We start from the raw sequence: 27,099 nt of genomic DNA, 5'->3' as shown, positions 1-27,099 counted from the left end.
TACAAAGTGCCAGATCTTAATCTAAGCGTGGAACCAGTGACCTCGGAGGGAATCGTGGAGCCCCGGAGGATTCGGCCAGACGTGAGGACAATATTGTGTGTCTTCTTGTGGCCTGAGGAAGAGGGATTTATGAAACAATAAATTATCTCCCACTGCTAAGGTCAGAATCGGAGGTCTTGTTTTGGATTCTTACTAAACATTTTCCAGATCGAAGACCAGACGATACTTTGACCAGCTGTGTTCTGAAGCAGTGCCTCATAAAGTCTGCTGTCGGGACAAATGACCTCGGCCACTTGATTTGCCTCCAATCCCTTGACAACAAGGACACATTTCTCATCACGGGACACCAGGCAGCTTCTATTAGCCCTGCTCTTTAAAGCGCTCCTTCACAATAATAAAGTCACAGAAGTGCTGTTTATTCACAGACGTTCAAAACGAAGACAAACAAAGCAGCTTCTGTGTGAGGCTTAACTCAAACATCTAACCAGCAAAACTTGAAGGATATAAACTCTGTCACGTGTCTTCTGTCTTTAGGAGTTCACCAAGTCCCTTAGAGCAGTGGTCCCCAACCAGCGGGCTGCGGACCGGTACTGGGCCGTGGTTCAATTTATACCGGGCCGCACAGAGAGCGAGTGAAAAAAAAAACTTTTATTTTGAAAAATTATTGGATTATCTCCACCACATGTGTCAATGACTCTTGACGCAGGTCAACATACACAAGTGGTAAGTTTCAGTTTCTGTTAGACGCATGCGCAGATTGGTTCTACCCCGTTCGGGTGGAGTCATTTAGCTGCGTGGTCTGGAGCAGACAGGACAGGAGGAGGCGCGCGGCTGTGTCTGCGCATTTGAAGGATTACGCTGCATATTTTTCAACCCGCCTGACAAAGAGTGACTGTAAAACTATTAGCTAAATAAAACTACAATTTTAAACAAAGCTTCCTAATATCACATCAGAGCTGGTCCTTCTGCTTCTGCTCTTAAAAAATAAAATCCACCCCTAAAAGTTCAAAGTCATGGGCAATTTCATTAAAAACACAAACATAATTAAAGTTTTGCATTATGCATAAGTTCCTGCGCTTTTGTGAACAATCTGATGTGAATCACTGCAGAGCAGTGAGGAGGATGATGAGGCTCAGCTGACCCCGGTGTGGGATCTACTAATTAAATGACAAATGATCCTTAATACACTTATAAATCACACATAAAGTGATTAAAAGTTAATTTGAAATGCAGGTGCTGGTCATAAAATTAGAATATTGTGAAAAAGTTTATTTATTTCAGTAATTCCATTCAAAAAGTGAAACTTGTATATTCATTCGTTACACACAGACTGATATATTTCAAATGTTTTGTTGCTTTTAATGTTGATGTTTATAACTGACAATTAAGCAACTGACAAATCAGCTAAATCAATTTGTCCTGAAGTGAACGCCCCTCACCTGCAGAGCTGCAGCGGTTTTGCGTTAAGAACGCTTTGCAGTCATTTCAATAATGAGTTTACATCTTTAGTTTCATGTTAATCTACTGGAATAAACCTTTGTAAAATGCACCAGAATGCAGGAAAGGGCATCTACTTTATCCAAAATTCTCTGGGGTAGGACCCTCAGACTTACATTTGGAGGTTGAAGGTGTTCCATGGGGTACTTTAAATTTTTCCAAAGTATTTAGAAAAAGAAACCTTCATACATAAATACTCTAAAATAGGTATACATTATATCTTTCAATACATTGGACCTAATTTGAAAATCCCTAGGGTGTTAAATACCTTTATTTATATATTTACTCTATATGTAAACAATCATTTACAGTGATGTGTGCGTTTTACCTTATTTATTTCCAAACCACATATAGAAGTCCCTCGCTACTTCGCGGTTCGACATTCGCAGTTTTTCAAAGCAAGCTTGTACACGACACACGATTGTCAACTTTAATAGTACTCAAGTGATTGGGACGGTACGGGATAAAAAGTTAATGGGAGCAGGAACCAACCAGTAGGACAAAAAACAAAAACAAAACCAAAAAAAATACACTTTGGACAGGCACCACCATTTTGTAGTTTTCTTTCAATAAGCCTATACTGCAATGCCAGTCAAAAAAGAACTACACTACCCAGAAGCCAACGGTGTTTCCTGCCACTGCTTTCTGCTAAAATGGCAGCAATGGAGGGAGGATCTATATATTAAGTTCACAGAACTGGCAGGAACGTCGCAAATATCCTGAAGCTGAACTCATCCTTCAAGTTGTATCTTCACTGGTGAGTACCTGGACTGCAGTTGATCCAGACTCAGTATGACCCCGATCCTGGGGGCTGCAGGGACAGACGGTGGCGAGGTTCGGCCTGGTTCTGGTCGCCGCGGTGCTGGTCTAGACCTGGGCTGAATCCCGAGAAGCCTCGCGCACAGAGTGTTCTACCTGGCGCAGCAGCACGCACACATCCACCTGGACGGGGCGGTGGGCTTCGTCATGCTGCAGGGTAGCTGAACAGAACAGAGCCCGCAGCTGCTGGTCTGTAGCGCTGCTAAGTAAAATTTTGCAGTACTGTACAGTACATATACTAGGGCTGGGTAATATACTGAAAATTAACTGACACTGAAATTTATAACAATGATCGACGTCATTTTACCCATGTCGGTATTTTCGGTGTTTTGAAAAAAATAAAAGTTGTTTTGTCTTTTGGCTGTATAGGTAAGCTATGCCCATTCCCTTTAAGACGCTGCGCTACGTGCAGTCTGTGGTCACGTGACTCCACCCCATCCAGTCTGTAACAAGAAGTGAAAGAGACGGTGCGGTTGAGAAAATGGAGGAAATTTCGAATGTTGAAGCGGCAGCAGCAGAGCTGGTCCACGAGGAAGAGGAGCAGCTAATTAAAAAAAAAAGCGTTAGCCTTGAACTGTTTACAAGAGATCTTTACAGAGAGGTAGATCTTTGCACAACTCATTATTTATTTTTCCAAATGGCAAATGTGAAATTTATTTTTTATTTAGTTTTATTTACAAGGGAATACTTGACAACTCAAATGTGACCATTTCATTTATAAGAGATTGTATTTTTTAATACTTTGTGTTTACAGGAAAGTTAATATATATTATATTATATAATTAACTTTGTTCAGTTGTGCTTATTTCTTCAAAAACTACCAACTACTAAAAGTACACATTTTTTTCATTTATCAGCAGAAGCTGTAGTTTTAAATAAAGTTCATTAAAGTGGTAATAAAAAGGGAATTATAACATCAATATAACTGGCTGTGAATTATTTATGCCGGCCTATCACATTATTTTCGGGGGCTGCAGTTATCGTTTATCGTTATCGAGGTGAACTGCTCAATATATTGTGATATTGATTTTATGCCGTATCGCCCAGCCCTAACATACGTACTGTATCTTGTTAAAATGAGAGTTAAGAGTTCTGAACACTGCAAGTGTGTGAGAAGGGTTTATAAAGCCTTAAAATATATAAAAACTAAAATAAATATAACGTTCCTACTTCGCGGGTTTTCATCTATCACAGGAATGTCTGGAACGTAATCCCTGCGATAAATCAGGGACTACTGTACTTTTCGGGGGTACAAGGCTGGGAAACTTTGAGAAACCAGTGGTGGACTTGAGGTCGAACACTAACTCCAGACTTTTGCAGATTTTTTATTGCTGAACTTTATTATTTGTTCATCAATTCATGACCATGTTTTATCCCCTATAGGAACATTATTGCAAAATGTTATTAGCAATCTTTTTTAAAATTGAATATAACACATAGATCTTCTCAAGAGACCAGAGATGGTGATTTATGACCCACAATGGGATCCTGACCCCAGCTTTAGGAACTGCTGGTCCAGACTGTTCGACAATAATCCTGTGCTGCTGGTTTGATGTATGACCCAATAATTTTAGACAGAGAACATGTACAAATGTCAATACTCGCTGGTAAACACCGGTGGGTGGCACAACATCAAGCAATGGTTTCAAATGATTCAACGTAACTTTTTCCCTGCTAGAAACAGAAAAGAAGCTGAACAGTGATGAAGACTGAACAAAAGCACCTTCCAGTTACAGCAGAGCACAGAAAATCAAAGACTAGCAAATATATTGATGTCAGAAAGAGACGTTCAAAGCCTGCTGTTATATGAAGGGTGTGCCACTCACGTTCTTGAAGCCACGGTAGAGGATCTGTAGCTCCTTCCGGGAGAAACGTGTCTGAGCTTCCAGCTGCTCCAGGCCCTCGGGGCGATGGCGGACTGTAGACAGCTCCAGTTCATCTTCAACGCTGTCTGAAGAGGAGAAGGAAGAAGTTTGTTGAAAATTTGCTTTATCTTCCAAATTTCAGAAACATTAGGATTTTCACACTTCACCAATCAAAGGCCTAATAGTCCTTGCAGGAATGCATATCGCCCGCTGTCCTTCATGCCAGAGTTTTAAACTGAGATCATCTTTAACCGATACTAAGAGATGAAGGTGTGTTTTACTCAAACCTTGAGTTTAACGTTACGTCCATTCATCTAAACTGCTCCGGGGGCCACAGTTAATGGAACCCGAGCGCTCAGGGGCCGGACATCCAACAGTTATTGTCATTACGTAAGGTTGTTTTACGATTTAAAATCAAGTTTTATTTAAAAATTAACCCATTGGTGAGCTGAACTGAGCTCCCCTGTGGGCCTGATTTGGCCCCTGGACCACCAATTGAACATCCCCGATCTAGATGGAAATGTACATCCAACGATTACTTTGAGAGTCATTTTATTTTATTGTGTCAAGTGAAGTCATGCAATATTTGCTAACAGGCAGAACTGAGCCCAATAGTTAACAATAAAATTTAAAACAAAGTTGTTATGCAACCCATTAGCACTCACAGTATGAGTTAAGGATGACTCTCAGCTACTACCACACCAAATCTGAGCTCAGTATTTGTAAGTTTTAGCCATGTGTTTGCTAAGGTAAGGCTAACTTTGAAAGCTAATCAGATGCAGATGTGCATCCGATGATTACTTTGGCAGTTTCTTGTAAAATCCTCACTGGTTCATGAGATGTTTGGCTAACAACCATCATCTGCATTTTGCCTTTTGGCAATGGGCGGTAATGAAGTCCAACATTCAGCCACACAACTGCATCAGATTTAGTCCGGTTCGTTGTCCTCCTTTACAACAAAGCTGCCATCAGGAGTAATTAGTGTTGTTAGGAATGAGGAGCAAAAGTCAGCGTGGCGCTGAGCGTCTGCGTGAGAGGACACAATTAAAGCTGCTGGAATGTTTTAATGGGCCTGTAATGATGGCAGACACTGACACAGACTGCACTGTCCTCCGACTCTCATCCACCTGAGGTGTGACACATGGTCCAAGGGCCTCATTAGCATCAGATATGAGGACGAAATCATCCAGCAGAGCACGTTTACAGGTGATGTTTGCACGAATACGTTAAATAAACACGGCTTAATTGTGCACTCTTAATGGAGTTATTCCACAAGCTGTACAGGTGAGGAATGGATTCATGGTTATCTGTCCTATCATCACATGATTCTACACAACTGAGCATTGTTTTTACTGTGGTTGAAACCAAATGTTCCTCAGGGAAATGATAATAAAACGTACTGTATTTCCAAAGTCTAACATTGTCGCAGAGTTGGAGCGTACTCTGACCACACGAACAAACACCAGCTCAGACATAAACCATCACACAAAGAAGAGCCACTTGCTTTGAGGACTGGAGGATGGCTTTTTGCCCGCCGAGCATGAAAAGAGTCGTATGAGACAAGCTCTCAATCCGCGCCTGTGGACAGTCTGAGGGTAACCTGGGAAATACACCATCAAGTCTTAGGCGGTTGCCAAGGCAACAGCCTCAGTTCGGTCTAGGAAGCTGGACATGCAAGAGGTGAGGGTCCGATCAGGTTCACAGAGACTGAAGACTACTTGCTGGTTCTTCAGGGCAACAACATCGTTGGGATGAAAACAATAAACTGAAGTTTACCAAAGAAAACCATTTCTATTGTTTTTTTTTTTTTAATCATAGACACGAAAGCTGCTTTGTCGAGCTGTCAATGTACTTGGCAGCACCTCTTCATGCAAATGCAGTCGATTTCAAAACAGACAGAGCATTAAACCAAAAACAAAACTTTTAACTTCTTCGATAAAACTACAAAAATTTGTGTCCACAATACAGGTGCTGGTCATAAAATTAGAATATCATGAAAAAGTTAATTTATTTCAGTAATTCCATTCAAAAAGTGAAACTTGTATATTATATTCATTCATTACACAGACTGATATTTCTCAAATGTATATATTTCTTTTAATGTTGATGATTATAACTGACAAATAATGAAAACCCCAAATTCATTATCTCAGAAAATTAGAATATTACTTAAGACCAATAAAAAATATTTTTTTAGAAATGTTGGCCAACTGAAAAGTATGAACATGAATAGTATGAACATAAAAAGTATGAGCATGTACAGCACTCAATACTTAGTTGGGACTCCTTTTGCCTGGATTACTGCTGCAATGCGGCGTGGCATGGAGTCGATCATTCTGTGGCACTCAGGAGGACAGTACTTGAGAGCCAAGGTTGCTCCGATAGTGGCTTTCAGCTCTTCTGAATTGTTGGGTCTGGCATATCGAATCTTCCTCTTCACAATACCCCATAGATTTTCTATGGGGTTACGGTCAGTTGAGTTTGCTGACCAATTAAGAACAGGATTACCATGGTCTTAAACCAGGTACTGGTAGTTTTGGCACTGTGCGTAGGCGCAAAGTCATGTTGGAAAATGAAATCTGCATTTCCATAAAGTTGGTCAGCAGCAGGAAGCATGAAGTGCTGTAAAACTTCCTGTGTTGACCTTAGACCTCAGAAAACACAGTGGACCAACACCAGCAGATGACATGGTACCCCAAACCATCACTGACAGTGGAAACTTGATACTGGACCTCACACAACACGGATTCTGTGCCTCTCCTCTCTTCCTCCAGACTCTGGAACCTTGATTTCCAAAGGAAATGCAAAATTTATTTTCATCAGAGAACATAACTTTGGACCACTCAGCAGAAGTCCAGTCCTTTTTGTCTCTAGCCCAGGCAAGACGCTTCTGACGCTGTCTTTTGTTCAAGAGTGGCTTGACACAATGAATGTGACAGCTGAAACCTATGTCTTGCATACGTCTGTGCATGGTGGTTCTTGAAGCACTGACTCCAGCTGTAATCCACTCTTCGTGAATCTCCCCCACATTTTGGAATGGGTTTCGTTTCACAATTCTCTCCAGGGTGTGATTATCCCTATTGCTTGTATACTTTTTTCTATCACATCTTTTCCTTCCCTTTGTCTCTCTATTAATGTGCTTGGACACAGCTCCGAACAGCCAGCCTCTTTAGCAATGACCTTTTGTGTCTTGCCCTATTTGTGCAAGGTGTCAATGGTCGTCTTTTGGACAACTGTCAAGTCAGCAGTCTTCGTCATGATTGTGTAGCCTACAGAACTAGACTGAGAGACCATTTAAAGGCCTTTGCAAGTGTTTTGAGTTAATTAGCTGATTAGAGTGTGGCACCAGGTGTCCTCCATATTGAACCTTTTCACAATATTCTAATTTTCTGAGAAACTGAATTTGGGGTTTTCATTATTTGTCAGTTATAATCATCAATATTTAAAGTAATAAACATTTGAAATATATCAGTCTGTGTGTAATGAATGAATATAATATACACGTTTCACTTTTTGAATAGAATTACTAAAATAAATCAACTTTTTCATGGTATTCTAATTTTATGACCAGCAACTTGGTGCCTGTGTGTTGGAGTTTTCCCTAGTAAATGAGAGGGTGGCTTCCCTTCGCCTTCGGGCGGGGGGATGGGCTCTAACTGTTGTCTGTGCCTATGCACCGAACGGCAGTTCAGAGTATCTGGCCTTCTTGGAGTCCTTGGCAGGGGTGCTGGAAGGTGCGCCAGCTGGGGACTCCTTTATTCTGCTGGGGGACTTCAATGCCCACGTGGGTAATGACAGTGTGACCTGGAGGGGTGTGATTGGGAGGAACAGCCTCTCTGATCTGAACCCGAGCAGTGCTCTGTTGTTGGACTTCTGTCTAGTCATAGTTTGTCCATCACAAACACCATGTTCGAACATAAGGCTGTCCATAAGTGCACTTGGCACCAGGACGCCCCAGGTCATAGATCGATGATAGACTTTATAGTCGTGTCACTTGATTTGTGGCCATTTGTTTTGGACACTCGGGTGAAGAGAGGAGCTGAGCTGTCAACTGATCACCACCTGGTAGTGAGTTGGATCGGATGGCGGGGGAAGATGCCGGACAGACCCGGTAGACCCAAACGTGTAGTGAGGGTTTGCTGGGAACGCCTGGCAGAAAAACCCAAGTTAGGGAGGCTGTCAAGCTAAAGGAGGAGTCCTATCAGGCCTTGTTGGCCACTGGGACTCCGGAGGCAGCTGAGGAGTACCAGAGGGCCAAGCGGTCCGCAGTCTTGGCTGTTTCTGAGGCAAAAGCTCGGATGTGGGAGGAGTTCGGTGAGACCTAGGATAACGACTCTTGGTCGGCTCCGAGGAGATTCTGGCAAACCATCAGATGGCTGAGGAGGGGAAAGCAGCACTTTACTAACTGTATTCAGTGAAGGTGGGCTGCTGTTGACCTCAACCAGTGATGTCGTCGGGAAGTGGAAGGAATACTTCTCGGACTTTCTCAATCCCACCAGCACGTCTTCCATGGAGGAAGCTGAGTCGGGGGACTTTGGGGTTGATCCCTCCATAACTGTGGCTGAAGTCGCCGAGGTAGTTAAAAAGCTTTGAGGAGGCAGGGCTTCGGGAGTGGATGAGATTCACTGTGATTTCATTAAGGCTCTGGATGTTGTGGGGCTGTCTTGGTTGACACCCCTTTGCAACGTTGCGTGGACATCAGAGGCAGTGTCACTGGATTGGCAGACTGGGGTGGTGGTTCCCTTCTTTATAAAGGGGGACCGGAGGGTGTGCTCCAATTATAGGGGCATCGCCCTCCTCAGCCTCCCTGGTAAGTTCTATTCAGGGGTACAGGAGAAGCAAGTCCGATCGTCGGTCGAACCTCAGATCCATGAGGAACAATTTGGGTTCTGTCCTTGCCGTGGAACACTGGATCAGCTCTTTACCCTCACTAGGGTCCTCGAGGGGTCACAGGAGTTTGCCCATCCTGTCTACATGTGTTTTGTGGATTTGGAGAAGGCATTTGACCGCGTTCCTTGGGATACACTGTGTGGGGTGCTCCATGAGTATGGGATTGGGGGCCCGTTGCTACGGGCTGTTCAGTCCCTATACAAGCGGTGTGAGAGCTTGGTTCACATTGCTGGCAGTAAGTCGGACCCCTTCAGGGTGGGAGTTGGACTCTGCCAGGGCTGCCCGTTGTCACGGATTCTGTTCATAACTTTTATGGACATAATTTCTTGGTGCAGCCAGTGGGCGGAGAGTTTTCAGTTCGGTGGCCTCAGGATTCCATCTCTGCTCTTTGCAGATGATGTGGTCCTGTTGGCGTCATCGTGCCGTGATCTTCAGCTCTCACTGGAACGGTTCACAGCCGAGTGTGAAGCAGCTGGGGTGAGAATCAGCACCTCCAAATCTGAGGCCATGGTCCTCAACCGGAAAAGGGTGGATTGCTCTCTCCAGATTGAGGGTGAGGTTCTTCCTCAAGTGGAGGAGTTCAAGTATCTCGGGGTTTTGTTTACGAGTGAGGGAAGAATGGAGCATGAGATTGACAGAAATATTGGTGCAGCGTCTGCAGTATTGTGGACTCTGTACCGGTCCGTTGTGGTGAAGAGAGAGCTGAGCTATAAGGCAAAATTCTCAGTTACCGGTCGGTCTACATTTCTACCCTCACCTATGGTCACAAGCTCTGGGTAGTGGTCGAAAGAATGAGATCGCAGATACATGCGGTTGAAATGAGTTTCCTCTGCAGGGTAGCTGGACTATCCCTTAGAGACAGAGTGAGAAGTTCGGTTATCTGGGAGAGACTCGGAGTAGAATCGCTGCTCCTCCACATCGAGAGGAGCCAGTTGAGGTGGTTGGGGCATCTGCTAAGGATGCTCCCTGGACGCCTCCCTAAGGAGGTGCTTCGGGCATGTCCGACTGGGAGGAGACCCAGGGGAAGACCCAGAACACGCTGGAGAGACTATGTCTCTCATTTGGCCTGGGAACGCCTTGGAATCCTCCCAGAAGAGCTGGAAGAGATGGCTGTGGAAAGAGATGTCTGGGCTTCCCTGCTCAAGGTACTGCCCCCACGACCCGACTTCGGAACAAGTGGAAGATAATGGCTGGATGGATGGATGACCAGCACCTGTACTCCAGATATTGTTGAAAATAAGCATTTCCTGTTGTCTTTGGTCCTCCTGTCCACACACAAACAGTTTTCAGTGAGAAAAACTGATATTTCTTTAAATAACTTATCAAAGTGAAGCTTTTCAAAAACTGCTTTGGTGCCTTGTTGGACATAAGAAGGATTTAATAAACAAGCAGCTTAACTTTGTGCACGACTACACTTTGTGCCCTAAAAACCCAAACAAATGTAGAGCGCTTTTGTTGTTATTATTTTTTACTGGTTTATGAATGTCCGTCTCAGTTTGTCATTTGATTGTTGTCAAACTTTCATTGTGTGCTAAAATAGTTAGTTTCTGGAGAATCTTGGCCAGTTTTAAACATCCACATAAATAAAGCTCAAGGAAGAAAAAGTCAAATTTTTGGAGCCGTTACATTCTAACGTAGGAGTCAGAGTCAATCAATGTGTGACTTGACACTTTTTAAAGTCCATCCTTCCATCCATCCATTATCTTTACCCGCTTATTCCATTTTGGGTCACGGGGGTCGCTGCTGCCCATGTCCAGCAGTCACTGTGCGAGGGGCGGGGTACACCCTGGACGGGTCGCAAGTCCATCACAGGGCCACATAGAGACAAATGAGACAAACAACCATTCACTCTCTCACTCACACCTTGGGACAATTTAGAGTTACCAATCAGCCTAACATGCATGTTTTTGGTCTGTGGGAGGAAACCGGAGCACCCGGAGAAAACCCACGCATGCACGGAGAGAACATGCAAACTCCACCCAGAAAGGCCCCTGGACCGGAGTTTGAACCAAGGACCTGCTCGCTGAGAGGCAGCAGCTCTACCAGTTGCGCCACCATGCTGCACAACTCTGAGTATGAAAGTCCTTCAGTAGTAAGACTGCAAAAGTGCCTAAAAGTGAACAAACCCATTTCCCCTCTCACTCGGGGCTATTCTTAAAAATGTATTACGACTTTCATGGCAGCAGTGGGTGATGTGATGTGATGAGTCCTCAGGTGCTTCAAACCATTTGTCAATTAAATAATGATTAATTACAGGGCTGCAGTCTCGAGTAACGACAGAGGTGAAGCTCTTGGCATGTTTAGGACCAGTGAGACAATCACTGAGGACTGATAAACCTCCATAAACGTGGGCTATAAAGGGACCTATCAGAAACAATGACATCATAGAGACGGTCGGAAATTGTGCCATAAATCTGCAACCTGGTCTGCAGACATGGAGGCTTTGGGGTTTTTTGGCGAGAGAAAAATAATATTGATGAACTGAAATATGACGAGCTGAATTTTGCATAATTTCCTTTATTATTTCAGTTGGATGTGTTGCAGTTCGACAAAGCGTGGGTCATATTAACTCACATGGATTTGTGTGTGAGTTCAGAGGACAAACAGCCCATTTGACTGGTGATCTCACTTTAAAATTCTACTACAAGACAGAAATCTAAAAGGTAATTACTGCTTTGTTTCAACTGTATGCAGAACAGTGAACACTGCTTATAGTGCTTTAGAATTCAGGTTTAGTGGAAGTGTTATAACAGTTAATATCTTACCTGTTGTGCATAACTTTCTGAACAATCTCAGTTTGAAAAAACCGGGTCTGCCAAGATTGATGAGCAAACAGGAAGTCGATCAGAGTCAGGATCAAAGCAGATTTTTGCCATCTTAAAATGACCCCGATCTCAAAACTTTTATAGTGATTCATTAAGACACTACTCTATAAATAAGGGTGCACATAATGGTACGCAGATACGTATGCACAATAAAAATCAGGAATGCATAATGTCATTTGTGTTACTCTGAGCCTTTGCATACTAGACCGTCATGTTATCAACACCATTATCTCAACAAACAATACACATGTTGCTTGTCAAGTCGGAGACGTCCAAAAAGACAACAGACATTGAGCAGCTTCTTTGGCATTTTGCCACTTACAAAGAAACACCAACTGGAGCCAGAGCTGAAGAAAATACTTTTTTTGGGAAATGTGGCCCTAAGATGCGTCATGGCTTGAAGCTAATGATGAGTGCACTGAAATACGGTGCAAGATTTGCACTTTGGTTGACCTTGTCGCTGTTTTAAGTGCTCTATAAATAAAATGGTATGGTATGGTATAGCCATTGCTAATAAACAAGCTAGCCGAGATTAACTGTCCAGTTGCCCACTTACCAAACGGTGAAACAAACTGAATGAAGAACAGCGGCAAGCTGTTTAATATTTTTCTCCTTGCCATCCATAAAGCTAAACACGCACGTCCCATGTCTTCCTATTCTGAGAATATTCCTTTACTGAAGCGGCAAGGAGTAATTGTCAGAGGTGCATATCGTTCATGTGAAGTGGACACACGGATCATGCAGAGCGTCGCTCACACTGTCAGCAGGAAGGTATGAGCCAAGTTGTAGTCTGCTGAAATTTGGGGGCTGCTTTTTGATGGATCTGATAAAACAAAAACTGAGCAGGGAATCGTTTTCATTGTGTCTGTGTCCAGCAACGAAGAGTTCACCTCAGACTTGGACTGACTGAACTGGGTGCTGACCGAACCGTGCAGTCCGTAACAGGTGGAATTGTGAGAGTTTTCTAGGACACAAGCTTGGACGACTTCATTACTTCTTGTCTGTCTAAACAGATCTCACTTGTAAATGAGTCTTCTAGGCTCAATGCGACTTATCTGTCTAATAAAGTTTGAATGAATGAAAAAGCTGGTCGCTGTGTAAACAGACAAGGCTGTTGTCAACGTCTGTATGCACAACGGCATTGTGCCAAAACTCAGTCAACTTGCCACGGTAGGAGACTCCCTTATGCACATTCTGTGCACCACACACACACACACACACACACACACACCAAAGAATTGCATAAACTCGACTGATCGCAACGTTCCTTACTGCGAGACATTGAATCGCTCTGTGGTCAACCTGCTACAGTTTCATTTATAGAAAGGTGGAGCAAAGAAACCTGCCACACTGAAGAAGCTGTGTGAAGAAAATGGGATCTCCATTGTGAAACTGGGTAAGTTTCATAATATCAGATGGTCTGCACGGAGACATGAAACACTTAAAAATATCAAGACTACTGCCAGCCATTAAAATATAACTGTCTGAGTGATAACAGTGACTTGCAGCAAATCTGCACAGAGCGCTTTCAGTGCTTTCTGCCAAACATGCTTGACATTGGCAACATTTTGAAGACCACATCCATGAGGTTTCAGAAGCTAACCATTGGAGAACGTAAGGACAAACTCATGGTGGCCATTATACAGTTCACACTTCTGCTTGTTGGTGAAGGCCACTACAGGGCACACCGTTGCTAATGCTGATGCTGACAGAGACTAGCCAAACTTACTCAGGGTTAATTGAAGAGTTTGAAATCAGATAGGACTCCCTCAAGTCATGTGTTAATTTCTTAGTATTTGATCCTTCAACATGGCCTCGGGAAATGCAAGACCACAATTTTGGAAACACTACAGTTTGCAGCATTCTCAAGAAATGAGTCCATCTTGCAACTTGACAAAAACACGACTGTGGCAGAATGGATGTGCTTAAAACAGGCAGGAAAACACCTGGGAGCCTCTTCTATGTATGATTTGGTCCAAATAGTAAAATTCAAGTAACCCAGATGCTTACTCCAACATCACCAAATTGGTTAAAATGTCTCTTACACTGCCTTTAAGCAGTTCAGATTGCGAGAGGGGATTCTCACATCTCCACATAATAAAAACTAAGTACAGATCTCGTCTGTCACAGGCTCCACTCTCAGCCCTGATGCACATTCACCTGTCAAAACAGACCAGACATATGACCCAGATCCAGCTGTTGACCTGAAGATGGAGACAACTAATCAGAGGCTCATCCAAGGACAGGGAAGTGCATCTGCAGCATCTTCATCAGCTACCATGCAGGAAGTTGAAGCAGAGGACAGTGAGAAAGACTGCACTTATTAAGACCACACTACATACGGGCTGACTACCAAACATTATCTCCTGGTACTCACCTGAGTAACTCACAAAAAAAAGTTATGCACACCCGTCTATAAATATATACGCCACCCCTAATTTTATATCACATGGGGTTTTTATCTAGAATTGTATGCTTTTTGCAGGAATAGCTAGAGGTAGAATGCCTTTCTACAGGAAAACCGTTACTAGACTAGATGTATAATGTGAAACTGACTGAGAAGTAAAGGTTTCTAAGTTGTTCAAGGATCATAGAGAAGTAAAGGTTTCTAAATTGTTAAAGGATCATAGTAATCCGTTATGGGCTCAATCTCACTCAGATTATTCGTTAGGACAGGTTCACGCTAGAGCCAGACCGATATATTGGTAGGACCAATATTTTTAGGCTGATATGGGCGTTTGGAGACATATTGGTATCTGTAATAACTGTCCCATTATGTGCTGATATAAACACTGGGAACAAGCTGTGTCCTGACTTGCATGGAGTGTAATTGAACAATGAATCCTGCAGAGGGCACATAAGCACTACTTTCAAGTCATGGCGGTTCACTTGAACTTTCACTTTCAGCACAGTCGAAGCAGGTAGCAATACTGTGTAGGGTATAATGCTGACCAGAGCATGGTGTTTATTGTAACCTATCTGTAAAATAATAATAATAATAAAAAAAAAAATCTTAAGTCTTGAGCTCACAGTTCAGCAGGTTGCTGTTCGTTGTCAACAACGGCTGAAAATTACAACATGCGAGTCAAGCTTACCTCATTAATTTGGGTCAAAATTATATGTTTCCAAGCTCGGTTCATTCAAAGAGCAATCCACAACAGGTAAGATATTAATTGCTCATAACCTTAAAACTATAAAATAACCATAAAAGATAAAAAAACAAACTAAAACATAGCAAAGAGTTCATAATTTTGAACATTAATGTGCAAAAACAACCTTTAAACAGATCAGAGTCTTTCCACAGCGTTAAACTGAAGGATGATTCCCATCAGCTCCAATATTAACACAATAACTTAGAAATGTTAGTGGTTAAACCTCCTCATCAGCTCTCAATGCTTCTCTGCCTTCTTACCTGAGAGGAGCGGACATGTCTGATTGCACTGACTGAGACTCAACTAGACAGACGTTCATTTTTATTTCTGAGACGTATTAGTCGTGACAGCAGGTTGACTTTATTTGGATGCATTACTGTACTAAAAAAGATAGACGTCCATTCTGTCCTGCAGCTCAAGGGCAGTGGGTTGTAGTTTGAGTTTAGGATGAAGTAGAAAGACTTCTGAAAGGGACTCCTTGTACAACAAAACCATAAACCACACAAACCAAAAAATGTTTGCAAAGAAGAATAAACTGACAAAATGATTTACAGACGAGAAATGAGAATTAATGCAACCATGGCTGTCTTATAAATGTCTGCCACTTTATTTTATTGACAAAACATCTGACAGACTGTGTGTGCACAAACATCGTGCTGTCCACAAACAGCTTCATTTAGCTGCCTTTGCATCACTTATCTAATTAATAAGCATCATTACAGGAGTGTTGTCCTGAAGAATCATGTCTGAGCAAGCCAATTCTGTAAACTCAACATATTTACAGCTGTGGACAGAAGTTTACATACAAATATCGTGAATACAAATATATTGATTTTTTGTTTTATTATTGGTTTGAACTGTTCTTCTTCCAGGGTAGAATGCACAAGAAAAAACTTTAAAGACTCTTAAAAACAAGAACCGGGTGCACAAGTTTGAATTTATTGTGGGTATTCTCTAAGTCTGTGGTTCCCAACACTGGTCCTTGAGGAACACCATCCTGCATAATATAGTTGTTTCCCTGCTCCAACACACGTGATTCATTGATTTAATTAAGTTCTACTGAAGCTTGTTAATCACCCATTGATTCAAATCAGGTGTCAAAGCAGGGAAAAAACTAAAACATGCAGGATGGTGTTCCTCAGGGACCATGGTTGGGAAATACTGCTCTAAGCTGCACAGGGTCAGAATCCAAAAGCAGGCTCAAACATATAAATATTTTAATAAATGATCCTGAAGGTTCTCAGACTTGTCAATATTAACTTTTCGCAGGTGATTGTCTGAAGCTGGTTGTTTATCTTTGCCAGCCAAAAAAATACTTCTTTGACGCCTCACACTGACCAATACTCATCTGTTCCCCTCAACGAAAAGAGAATTGGTTGGAACGTTTAGAAACAACCAAGGACCCACCAAGACTCAACACCAGCATCTCCGTCCACAGTAACACCAGTTTCACATCGCTGTGGATTGAGAGAGCGTCGACCAAGAAAGAAGCTCGTGCTCCAAAAGCCACACGTTCAAGCACGACTGAAACTTGCAGCTTCTCAAATGGACGAACCAAACGACTGCTGGAGAAAAGTCCAATGATGAAACAGGCTAAGACACATGTTTGGAGGAGCCAAGGTGAAGGTTTATAACCCAAGAACACAGACAACGGTCAAGCATGGGAGTGGTAGCATTATGCAGTGGGGGTTGGTGCAATGAATAAATACGGTCGAATAATAACGATAAACAACTTTATCTCAAATCAACAGGTAGAAACAACTGAGCATTTGAGCAGATCATCCCAAACATGCATCAAAAAGGTTTCCAAATGGAAAACATTAAAGATACACACAAACACACACACACACTTCTTTATATATAGTGGGGGAGTGGTGACGCAGAGGTAAACGAAGGTGGGCCTGTGATTGGAAGGTCACTGGTTTGACTCCCAGTACTAACAACATGAAAAAAATGTGGGTGGCAAAGATGAAACACCCACACCTGCCTCCACCCTCATTTGCCCACTCTGAGCCCTTGAGTAAGGTACTTAACCTCCAAGCTGCTCCCCCGGGTGCCCTAGATGGCAGCTCTCTGCTCCACACAGAGGGCTGTGGTAGCTCGGTGGTCTGTGGTTGTATCAGGAAAGACATACGACGTAAAAAAATTGCCAAGTCTTTGTGCGAGTTAATTCGCTGTGGCGACCCCGAAGAAGCAAGCAGCCAAAAAAAAGGAAAAAAAATAAATAAATAAAATAAAAAAAAAATACACACGTTCTTGTAAATGTACTTTTGGGGGACTTTGCATGACTTCCATTCATTTTCTATAGCCTAACCCTGACCTTTAACCTAAACCTAACCATTACTAGTACATGCCTAACCCTAACCGTAACCCATCCACAATTCACACCTTAGTCCTAAACCTTTGGTCCCCATAAGGAGCAGATGGTTCACATAATGCATGAATTTTTGTAAAATTGGTCCCTACAAGGTAACCTGAAACAAAAACGCACCTCGCACAACTGTATGTATAATTATGACCCTGTGTGGATTATAGAAAATTCCCAGGAATTTCAAACTTCTGCAGCCAGTTTTGTTTATAAAATTATTAACATTGCATGTTGTATAATCCATACAACCTGGGAAGGAGAAACGATTCAAAACAGAAAATAAATAAATAAATAAATAATCTACCGTATTTTTTAGCCTATAAGGCACATTGGATTATAAGGTGCAATATCAATGAACGGGACTGTTTTCATACATAAGGCGCAGCGGATTATAAGGCGCAGCGGATTATAAGGCGCATTAAGCGAAATAAGTTCATTTTGACAGATTTTTGAGCGCTGTATACCACATAAAAATCGGCTCAAGGTCAGTAAGCACAACCAGAATTAATACATAAGGCGCACTGTTGATTTTTGAGAAAATTCAAGGATTTTAAGTGTGCTTCATAGTCCAAAAAATACGGTAATTTAGGTAAAGAATATATGAAAAAGTGTGAACACAACTGTAGTTTTTACCTGCAAAAACCTACTGTAACACCGTGTACTTTTGCCTTCCTTGAAATAAAGGGGTGGCTGTTCTAATTTGAGGCACAGCTTGTCAGAATTATAACCGACTGCCGCCACCTCAGAGTAACAAAGCTGCTGAAGCCACTTTCCTCTGCAGCAATACAAGAGAATGAGACCAAGAGGCCCGTGAGGCTCTTAAATTAAGAGTAATCTCTCAGTAAAATATAATTACAGCAGGACAGTGCGACTGTCTTCCTCCACTACAGCCATTATAAGGTCTAATACAGAATCGTCCTTACAGAGGAGCTGACAAAATCATGAGTCCTTAAAACCTGAAGAAAAAAAAAGAGTTGCAAAATTAACCTTCACAATGAGTCTGGGCTGTTTAACACCGTCTGGTTCATAAATCAGTTTTCATTTATCTCAAAGGTAAAGTCAAGCTGGAGGGGGAAAACGTCACCAGTCCTAAATTAATTCCATAACCAAAGGAAGAAAAATAGAAAAGAATGGCTCATGAATAATGAAAAGACATCAAAGTAAAATGTCTTTACTTCACAATAAAATCAATGAATCTTGGGTCAGTTGTTGTGGAGCCTATAGTTTGATGACCGGTGCTGCTGAGCTGGCAGCTTCTTTTGTCGTGGCACCGGTGTGTGTGCTGCACGAAAAAATACAAATAAAAATCCATAACGGCCTGACAGACCACATGGTTATTTATGAGTTCACCACAGCAATAAGAGCAACTGCTTCCACTCGGCTTCAAGCTTAAACTCTAATCATTAAATGGATTTTTGACTGATTATCTTCTGAAGCAACACGTGTTCCTTTTTACCTTTCAAGCCTGGAGCAAAGCACATTTTGAGCAATCATTTTATTATGAATAATTTAAAATCTCTGATAGAATCCGAGGCAAAGTCGGTCATTAATGGTGAAAGCAACAAGACTAAAGGGGAAGTTCAGATCTTTTAAAAAGGGGTTCTGTGGAAAGGTTCTAGACAATATCTTACCTGCTCTTTGGACAACTCAATGAGCCTGTGGCATCCATTTTTTTTGTATGAATGCAGTTTTAAAAAGATAATGACGCATTGAAAAAAAAAAATTTATGCAGCTGAGATGAACAGCTGTTCATCGTAAGTACAGATACTTCAATGCGCGGTAACAGGAAGTGATGTTGTGGTAACAGGAAGTGATGTCAAAGGGGAACGCCTGTATGTAAACAGAGCCTTGCTACAATGGCTAACAACTCAGACAGAGAAGAATCTGATGCTTCTTTACATTATTTTGAGTCACTGTCCGTGAGACACGAGAGTGAGTTCAAATAACGATTCATTAAACAAAGAGCAGGGAGTTCCCCTTTGATGTCACTTCCTGTTTTACTTTGCTGTGCCAAGTTGAAAAGAAAATGTGCCAGTTATGTGACGACAAGAGTAAAATCATGTGCATCATGCCAACATTCTTAAAAAAAAAAAAGATATTTTCTCACACTTTTGATATTTGTAGAAAATGCATGTCACAGGAACTTAAAGTTTAAAGAAATACATTTATTTCTGACTGGACTGAGAAGCAAACAGCTAGTCAGAGTGAGGTCAAGTCTAAATTAGATTGCTGCTTTTTAAAACAACTTCAGATGCAAAAATGTTAGTGATTCATGCGAATGCTGTTTTATAAACCTTTACACCGCCCTCAACTTTGCAGTATGTGGTTATTAAAAAAAACACTTTTCATTTAATATAAATTTAAGTGCTATGCATATCATATGGCTGTTACTGAATATATGTCACCAGCTCTTACAGCTGTTGCACAATTTTTGTAGCAAATAAGCCTAAATAAGAGGCTATGTTCTGACAAAGGAACATATATAAAATATCGGTATCGGCATCGGTTATCTGCCAAATAAGTTTTAACATATTGGCGTATCGGATATCGGCCAAAAACCCAATATCGTGCGTCCCTAGATAAAACTTATTTTAAATGTTTGTTTCCAGAACTACACTGAAACTTAAAGGCTCCAAAAAGCAAACGTTTAGTTTTTTATTTTTATTTATTTTTCATATTTAGCAGTGTTTCCCCTACTGTTATTTTCAGGTCTCTCTTGTAAATGAGTCCTCGAGGCTCAATGGGATTAACCTGTCTAAATAAAGGTTGAATGAATACAAGGAGGGCACCCCGCCCACCGAACTGTCCTTCATCCAGCCCCCACCCCCCACTCGACATCTGCCAGACAACTGCCAGTACTGACGTAGCACTAAGCTAGCAGCACACAATACAGATACACTAGCTAAAAAGCTAACCCCCCACCCCCATCAACAAAAATCCTCAGAGATGAGCACTCTGCCAAGTGACCTTGGGGAAACACTGTTTAGGCTAACAAATATATTGTTAAAAGACGCAGTTTACAGAAAATATGTCTTATATTCCTAAAACGGTATTGGAGAGACGTACTTTTATCAAGCATGCCAATATGCTAAAACAAAAAATGCCTGAACAGGTCTTCCAGATTATTAGTGAATATCTATGTGGCCCTTTGATTGATTTAAATAACTTTATTTGGCCCTTGGAGAAAAAATGTTGCCTTCCCCTGTTTTAGACCAATGTTTGATTTTGGACTGTAATAGAAAACTGCCTCCGGTAGAAAAGCTCAGGGAGGACGTGCACTATAAGCTGCCTGCACAGCTAAATAAATCAGAAAACTTCTGCCTGTAGGTGCAGGTTGAGGTTTTACATTTTACATTTAACTTCAAGCTCTGAACTGTGGAGTGCCAAAAAAAAGTAGGTCAGTAGGAGCACACGTTCCCTTCAGACAGATAATGTTGGCGATAATGTGACATGCAGCAGCACCAAGAATGCAAACCTGTGCAGCTCTAAATGTTATTCCAAAGATCTCTAAATACATATTATAACAACCAACTTAACATAGTTATCTTACCGAGTTTAACTTGTTGTCTGGAATAGAAATGGCTTGATTTGGTGTTATGATGAGGCAACTTCATAATGGGCAGTGATTTTCAGATAATCAAAGTCTACTGGTAGTTAAATCAGGAATGCAACCATCATGAACATTTATTTCCTCATCAGAACTTAGTGACATGCCAAGTTGTTACTTTAGTAATGCTTTCCCAATCCGAGTGCTTTTTGTGACAAAACACCACCACCCACCTCCCCTCCCCTCCTGAAACAAACAAAAACTTCAAATGTCAAGTTTTTGCCATTGTGGTTTACAGTAGTCGCTCAGTTATCGAGGGGGTTATGTTCCAGACACACCCGTGATAGGTGAAAATCCGCGAAGTAGGGACGTTATATTTAATTTAGTATATATATATATATTTTAAGCTTTATAAACCCTTCCCACACTCTTGCAATGTTCTTAATGTTCTAAACTTTAAATGCTTTAAAAGAGCACGGCGAAAGAGAGCCAACAGACTGACGCTACGGTTACTGAGCCAATTAGTGCCCAGGATTGAGGGCGGATTGGCCATTGGTAGTACCGGGACATTTCCCGGTGGCCTGGCCCGCTCAGTGATCGCAGAGGGCCTGGATCAAAGGCTCGGTTCGAGTTGCGCTTGATTATTTTAAATAAAAAAAATCTATGCCGCTCACTCAGGTATAATAATAAATAATAATAAATAAAGTGCTATGTGTTGTCATCATTGTATGTTCCCATACAAAGACAAAATTGGCTCTCTGCATTTAACCCATCGCACCTGGGATACACCCAGGTGGAGCAGTGGGCAGCTATGCAAGAGCCCGGGGAGCAATTCAGGATTGGGTGTCCTGCTCAGAGACACCACGAGATGTGCAATGACCGGGGATCGAACCCTGGATCTTCGGGTCCCGAGTCGGCTGCCCTGCCCCTACATCTGCCTCATTGAAGCTCCCTAAGGAGTAGCAATGGGGAAAGACAGACCCCACCCTGTTCCCTACTTTCTCTTTCTGAGGCTGTCTGTCAGAACAGAGCAGAGAGACACAAAAGGCAGGCACACAACCTGTTGTGTGTCTCTGCTCTGCTGTGACAGACAGCCTCAGAAAGAGAAAGGAGGGGGCTGAGTGAGCAGCATGGATTATTTAAAATAATCAAGCGCAACCTGAACCAAGCTTTTAGTTCAGCCCCTTGGTGATCACTGAGTGGGCCAGGTCACCGGGAAAAGTCCCGGTGCTCCCGATGGCCAGTCCTACCCTCAGCACAATGCTCTGGTTGGTCACCTTTCATCAATCAGCCAATTGTCTGTCATGTACAATCTTGCATTGAAAACCCGCGAAACAGTGAGTCTGCGAAAGTCAAACCACAAAATAGCAAGGGACTAGTGTACTTTGAAAGGATTGGGTGAAAACTATGGTCACGGGTGAGTTCAGCGTTAATATTGAAATACGTAAATCCTCCTCTTCGTTGAACCATTGGATTGGCAAATAGAAAAGAATGTGAAGATCCCTGCTTATCTAAATTAGCAGCAGCGCATGTCTCTGTACCCGAAATCTTTGTTTTATGAGAGGTTTCTTTAGCTGCAGGACTTAAGAGAAACCTTTAAAATACAACAAGTCCCAAGTAACCATGGTCATTTTTTTAAGCAAAAATACAAATCAGAAAAGTATCAGATGAAATTAACGCTTGTTAAGACTGCTTTCTTTGCCTTTTAACAGTATGTTGTGCTGAAATGCGTAAATTATTCGTAGAATGGTGGCTAGATATTTAATTTAATAATCTAAACGTTCAATAAAATGCCAGCTTTGCCTATTTTTACACAACTACAAGTACTGAGAACAAATATTGGGTAAAAACTTTTTATCTGATGCCTATGTCTTCCAATTGAACCAAACATTTTTTTTTTTTATCTTTAAATTATTGCGTTAATTTTGTACTGCAGCTGGCGTTGAATAATGAAGATTTTGTCTCAGAATGTGACAGTGACTAATGTTTTACATGTACTGAATCGTTTTTTTGTACACCCCTGTGAGGCATTGATAAGTTCCCGATGGCACCTCATCCCACTGTCACTGACAGACTGATCTAATCTCACCCTGAGCTCACTCCTAATATAGTCTGCTCTGCGTCGCGGCAATACGAGACAGAATCCTCCTCCGGCAATCTGAGCAGATCAATTTGATCACAAGGCTGGGCTGGATCTCCATTTAGGGATGAAGTATGTAAACAAAGAGGTGAAACGAGTACGGATGACTGCAAAGATAAAAATCAAACATGATCATAATGTTCATCTCAGGCTTTAAAGCTGGATCTCTGTTCAATTTCTACCATAAAATCAATATGAAATTTAACATGTTGGTCTCTAGAGGAGTCATTTCTTGAAATAAGGTGCAGACCTCATTTATTCGTTGAAACTTTTGTAAAATTCTTTTGCAAGTTCTTTCAAGTGGTTTGTTAATCAGGAGTAATTCATCATGTCGAAGCTGGCGGGTGATTTAGTGTGGAGTTGTTGTAGTGACGCATCAAAACAAATAAATCAGAGTTGAATAAAGCCTTGGTCAGATTTGTTTTGTTTGCCCTACTTCATAGAAGGATGGAGAAGACAGATCGTTTAACGTTGCCTTCCTTTCATGGCAGCAGTCCATCCTATTTGACCCAGCACATCCAGCTAGAAGTGCATTGGTAGAAAAATTCTAGATAATTGGATTTTGTCAAAATAAGATCAATAAATACCTTGCTTATGGGTCCCTTGAATGAAATGCCAGAAATGTAATCCTGAAGAATGTTTTGAAGCACGTTTCTGAACAGTGCCAACAACTAACAATGATTCTGAGCAGAAAAGCCCTAAATCTTTCCTGCATGTCAGCGAAGCTATTCTTAAAACCAGTTTGGAAATCCCAATACCCAAATATGGTTTGAGGTTTCCTCTTTCAAACGACATCAGTTCTCATTCGAATACGCAAAAAGAGAATACAGTGATTTTCCAGAGGTACAGTACACCCTCGCTACTTCGCGGCTCGACTTTGGCGGACACGCTCTTTGGCTTATTGATGGATGAGCCACATGATCGGCGTGGATTTTTTATTTAAAATAACTTATTTTAAATTATTTAGCACCTGTGTGAAGCCTACAGGTGCAGGGAGAAGCTCCCTGCTGTAGCATATCATGAGCTCTGCTCTGCAGCGGAGAAGTGGGCGTGGCCAAAAACACTGGCAGGTGGCAGAGAGCGGAGATCATGACATGCTGCTGTGCTCTTTTAGAGCATTTAGAGTTTAGAAACTTTGTTTAAAATAATGCAAGTGGGTGGGAAGGGTTTAAAATGCCTTTATATAACTACTACTTACTACTTGTACTACCATTCCTACTTTGCGGTTTTTCACTTATCGCAGTGGGGGCTGAGAACGGAAACCCCCCGTGATAAACGAGGGACTACTGTATTCCTGATTAACAAGACAATATCTCTGGAACTGCTCATAATAATCTGAAAATGTGCTTTAGTTTGATAAAAAAAAAAGACGATCCCTGATTTGATGTGATGGGTCACATATTTGCCCGTTTCATTTGTTTTTGTTTGACTTTTAGCAAAAATATCTCATGAACCAGTGGACAGATTTCAATGAAACTCACTGGATGTATTTCTACATGTGATTAGCCTTTGTGTCAACCCGATTCAAGATGGCTTCCACAGACCATACACCTTCACAAACACAAAAGTGACCTTTTGAAGCATCTCTTCAACGAATGCTACTTTCTTTCTCATGAAGCATTTTAGAGCTCTGACTGTACAGACACGTCTCAAACGTTGTTTATTAAAGCACAAGATACTACTGATGATTTTAGCCACTGTGGTTTTTCAGCTCACAATGAAAAATCAAAAACAATTCATTTTAAAGACCATTAAAGTCCTCATTCATAAGGGCATGGACATTGGCATTAATCCAATAAAGTTCAGTTAGGTCTTCTGAACGGTTTATTTTTTTGTTGAAATGTTTCGTCCTTCATCCAAAGGACTTCGTCAGTCCAAGGAGCCACAACAAACTCAGTCCCTTAAGCAGCACACTCACATAGTGGACCAACCAGTTTGATGGTGATAAGATGGTTGACCCCCGTCAACTCCTCTGAGGCAGCCATGGCCAAAGTGGCTCAAAACATCAAAGTTCATTCTCAATAATCCAAGTAAAGAATCCAACACAGTTAAGTCAGGTCCTCTGGATGGTTTCCTTTTTGTTGTAGGACTTCATCAGTTTAGGTATGAACTCATATCACCTGATGAAGTCCTCTGGATGAAAGACGAAACGTTTCAACAAAAAGAAACCATCCAGAGGACCTGACTAATTGTGTTAAGATTATTGAGCATGAACTTTGATACATTGGCATTAACTCTGACAATGCTGAAATAGCTTGTTATGATGGTCTGTAGAATTTACAGTCTTCTCAAGGGTCACGCCAGGTATCAAAGTCAGTTTTTAAAAGGTTTTAAACTCCTAACACCTTAATCTGCCTCCTGTAGACTTCTGAGCAGATGGTATCAAAGTCAAAACCAGGGGAGCCACGGTTCATTCCATCTGCAGCTGAAATTAAACACAGCTACAATCCCATTTAGCTTCAATTTAGCTGCTTCTTATACAGAAGCAAAATAATTTAATATTTAGGCTAAAAGTTAAGGACGCGCTGGTCAATACGGTTATTGGTTTTGATCTAAAGGTCAACTCAATATGAGCAACACATGGAACATTTACAGAAAGACATGTTGCTCCAATTCCATTTAATTGAATCACCAAGAGCCGGAGGATAGGGGGATACTTTATAAAGTCAGATTTTATTCCCCCCCAAGGCACACCATGTTGTTGTTTTTATTTGGTTATAAAAATGGGGCAAATATGGCTGCCACTTGGGGATGAGAAATTAAGTAGAATTACACCCAGAGAGACAGGGGACGAGGACAGATGAGCATCTGGCATTCTGGGCTCCCCAAAAAGAGCTGGGTGTGAAATCAAACCGACCCGCAGGTCTGATGCTGAACCAGCTCTGCAGGCACAAGTCATCTCAAAGAAAGGTACTAATTTAGGAAAGATTTTGTGCTCGTTTAGGCTTATTGCTCGTAAAAAGCTTCTGTCAACATGAAGAAAGCCTTTACGGATGATCCCTCTGCCTCGGGCACAATAGCACAACGAGAGAGAAATGGCACAATATTTACATACAGCGTGTTTACATTTAAAGCTGAGATGGAGTAGATTAAAATAAAACAAATCTGAAGGCATTTCATACACAGGATCTTTTTATATTTTAGAGCACGTCTTTTATTACGATTTAAAATAATGTGGAGCCCAGAGCTCAACAATAAGAGATGCACTGGTGGTGAGCCCATTCCAGTTTTCAGTTGTTGTAAACCTTCGACTTGGCAAAGGATGTCCCGATACTAGTTTTTCGCAGACCAAGTAGCACAAGTACTTTAGCTTGGGTACTTGCTGATATCAAGTACTGATTCAGAGTAGTTAATGAGTTAGTACTTAAACATTACACAATGACTTTAGAAATGTATTTATTCCATTAAGAACATAAACTGTCTACTGCCATAACGACACCTGTATTTGTCCTGTGTTCATGGGGGTCAGAAGCATCTGTAATGTGGGGGGGGACACTATAGTGTGTGTGTGTGCACGCGTGTGTGTGCACGCGTGTGTGTGCATGCACGTGCACCAAGTGTACAAAAAAAGAAGCAACATTTCATTTAGATTTCCTTACTTTAATTCCCATTTAAAGCATGTTTCTCTTCTCACTAAGTTTGTGTAAATTCAGCTGTGGGCTTTAAAGACATTTCAGCTTTAATGCACTTTAACACACAGCCTCAGGTCGACACTATTTGTGTTTCTGGAGAAATAAAAAAACATCACCATTGGACTTTTTTACTTGTGTTCAACACTACTCATCTAAATTATGTTTCTCATGAAGCTTGAGGACAATAAGGTGTGGGATTTTAAATACATTTCAATTTTAATGAACCTGAACACACAGCGTCTCTTACACCTGCAGGGTCTTACAGCGTCACAGTTACTGCTAAGCTAAGATGCTACAGATGTAGAGCTCCACTTCTCTCCTCCTAACCATGTATATATGTTTATGATCAACCCCCCCCGGTCAA

General features: G+C 41.6%; 1 protein-coding gene across 1 annotated transcript in view; it reads right to left on the bottom strand.

Annotated features, from left to right (window-relative positions):
- The window catches only part of kcnip4a (potassium voltage-gated channel interacting protein 4a), a 265,716-nt gene that overhangs the window by 16,222 nt on the left and 222,395 nt on the right, over window positions 1-27,099 (bottom strand). The window contains exons 2-3 of the mRNA XM_037675969.1: window positions 5,686-5,781; window positions 4,143-4,267 (exon numbers count right to left, since the gene is read on the bottom strand). Of these exons, the coding sequence (XP_037531897.1) occupies window positions 4,143-4,267; window positions 5,686-5,781 (221 nt within the window). The remainder of the gene's footprint in view (window positions 1-4,142; window positions 4,268-5,685; window positions 5,782-27,099) is intronic.

Source organism: Nematolebias whitei, chromosome 1 (genome assembly GCF_014905685.2).
Source record: "Nematolebias whitei isolate Nwh7 chromosome 1, NemWhi1, whole genome shotgun sequence".
Classification (NCBI taxonomy): Eukaryota; Metazoa; Chordata; class Actinopteri; order Cyprinodontiformes; family Rivulidae; genus Nematolebias; species Nematolebias whitei.
This window is presented reverse-complemented; position numbering and strand designations above follow the sequence as displayed.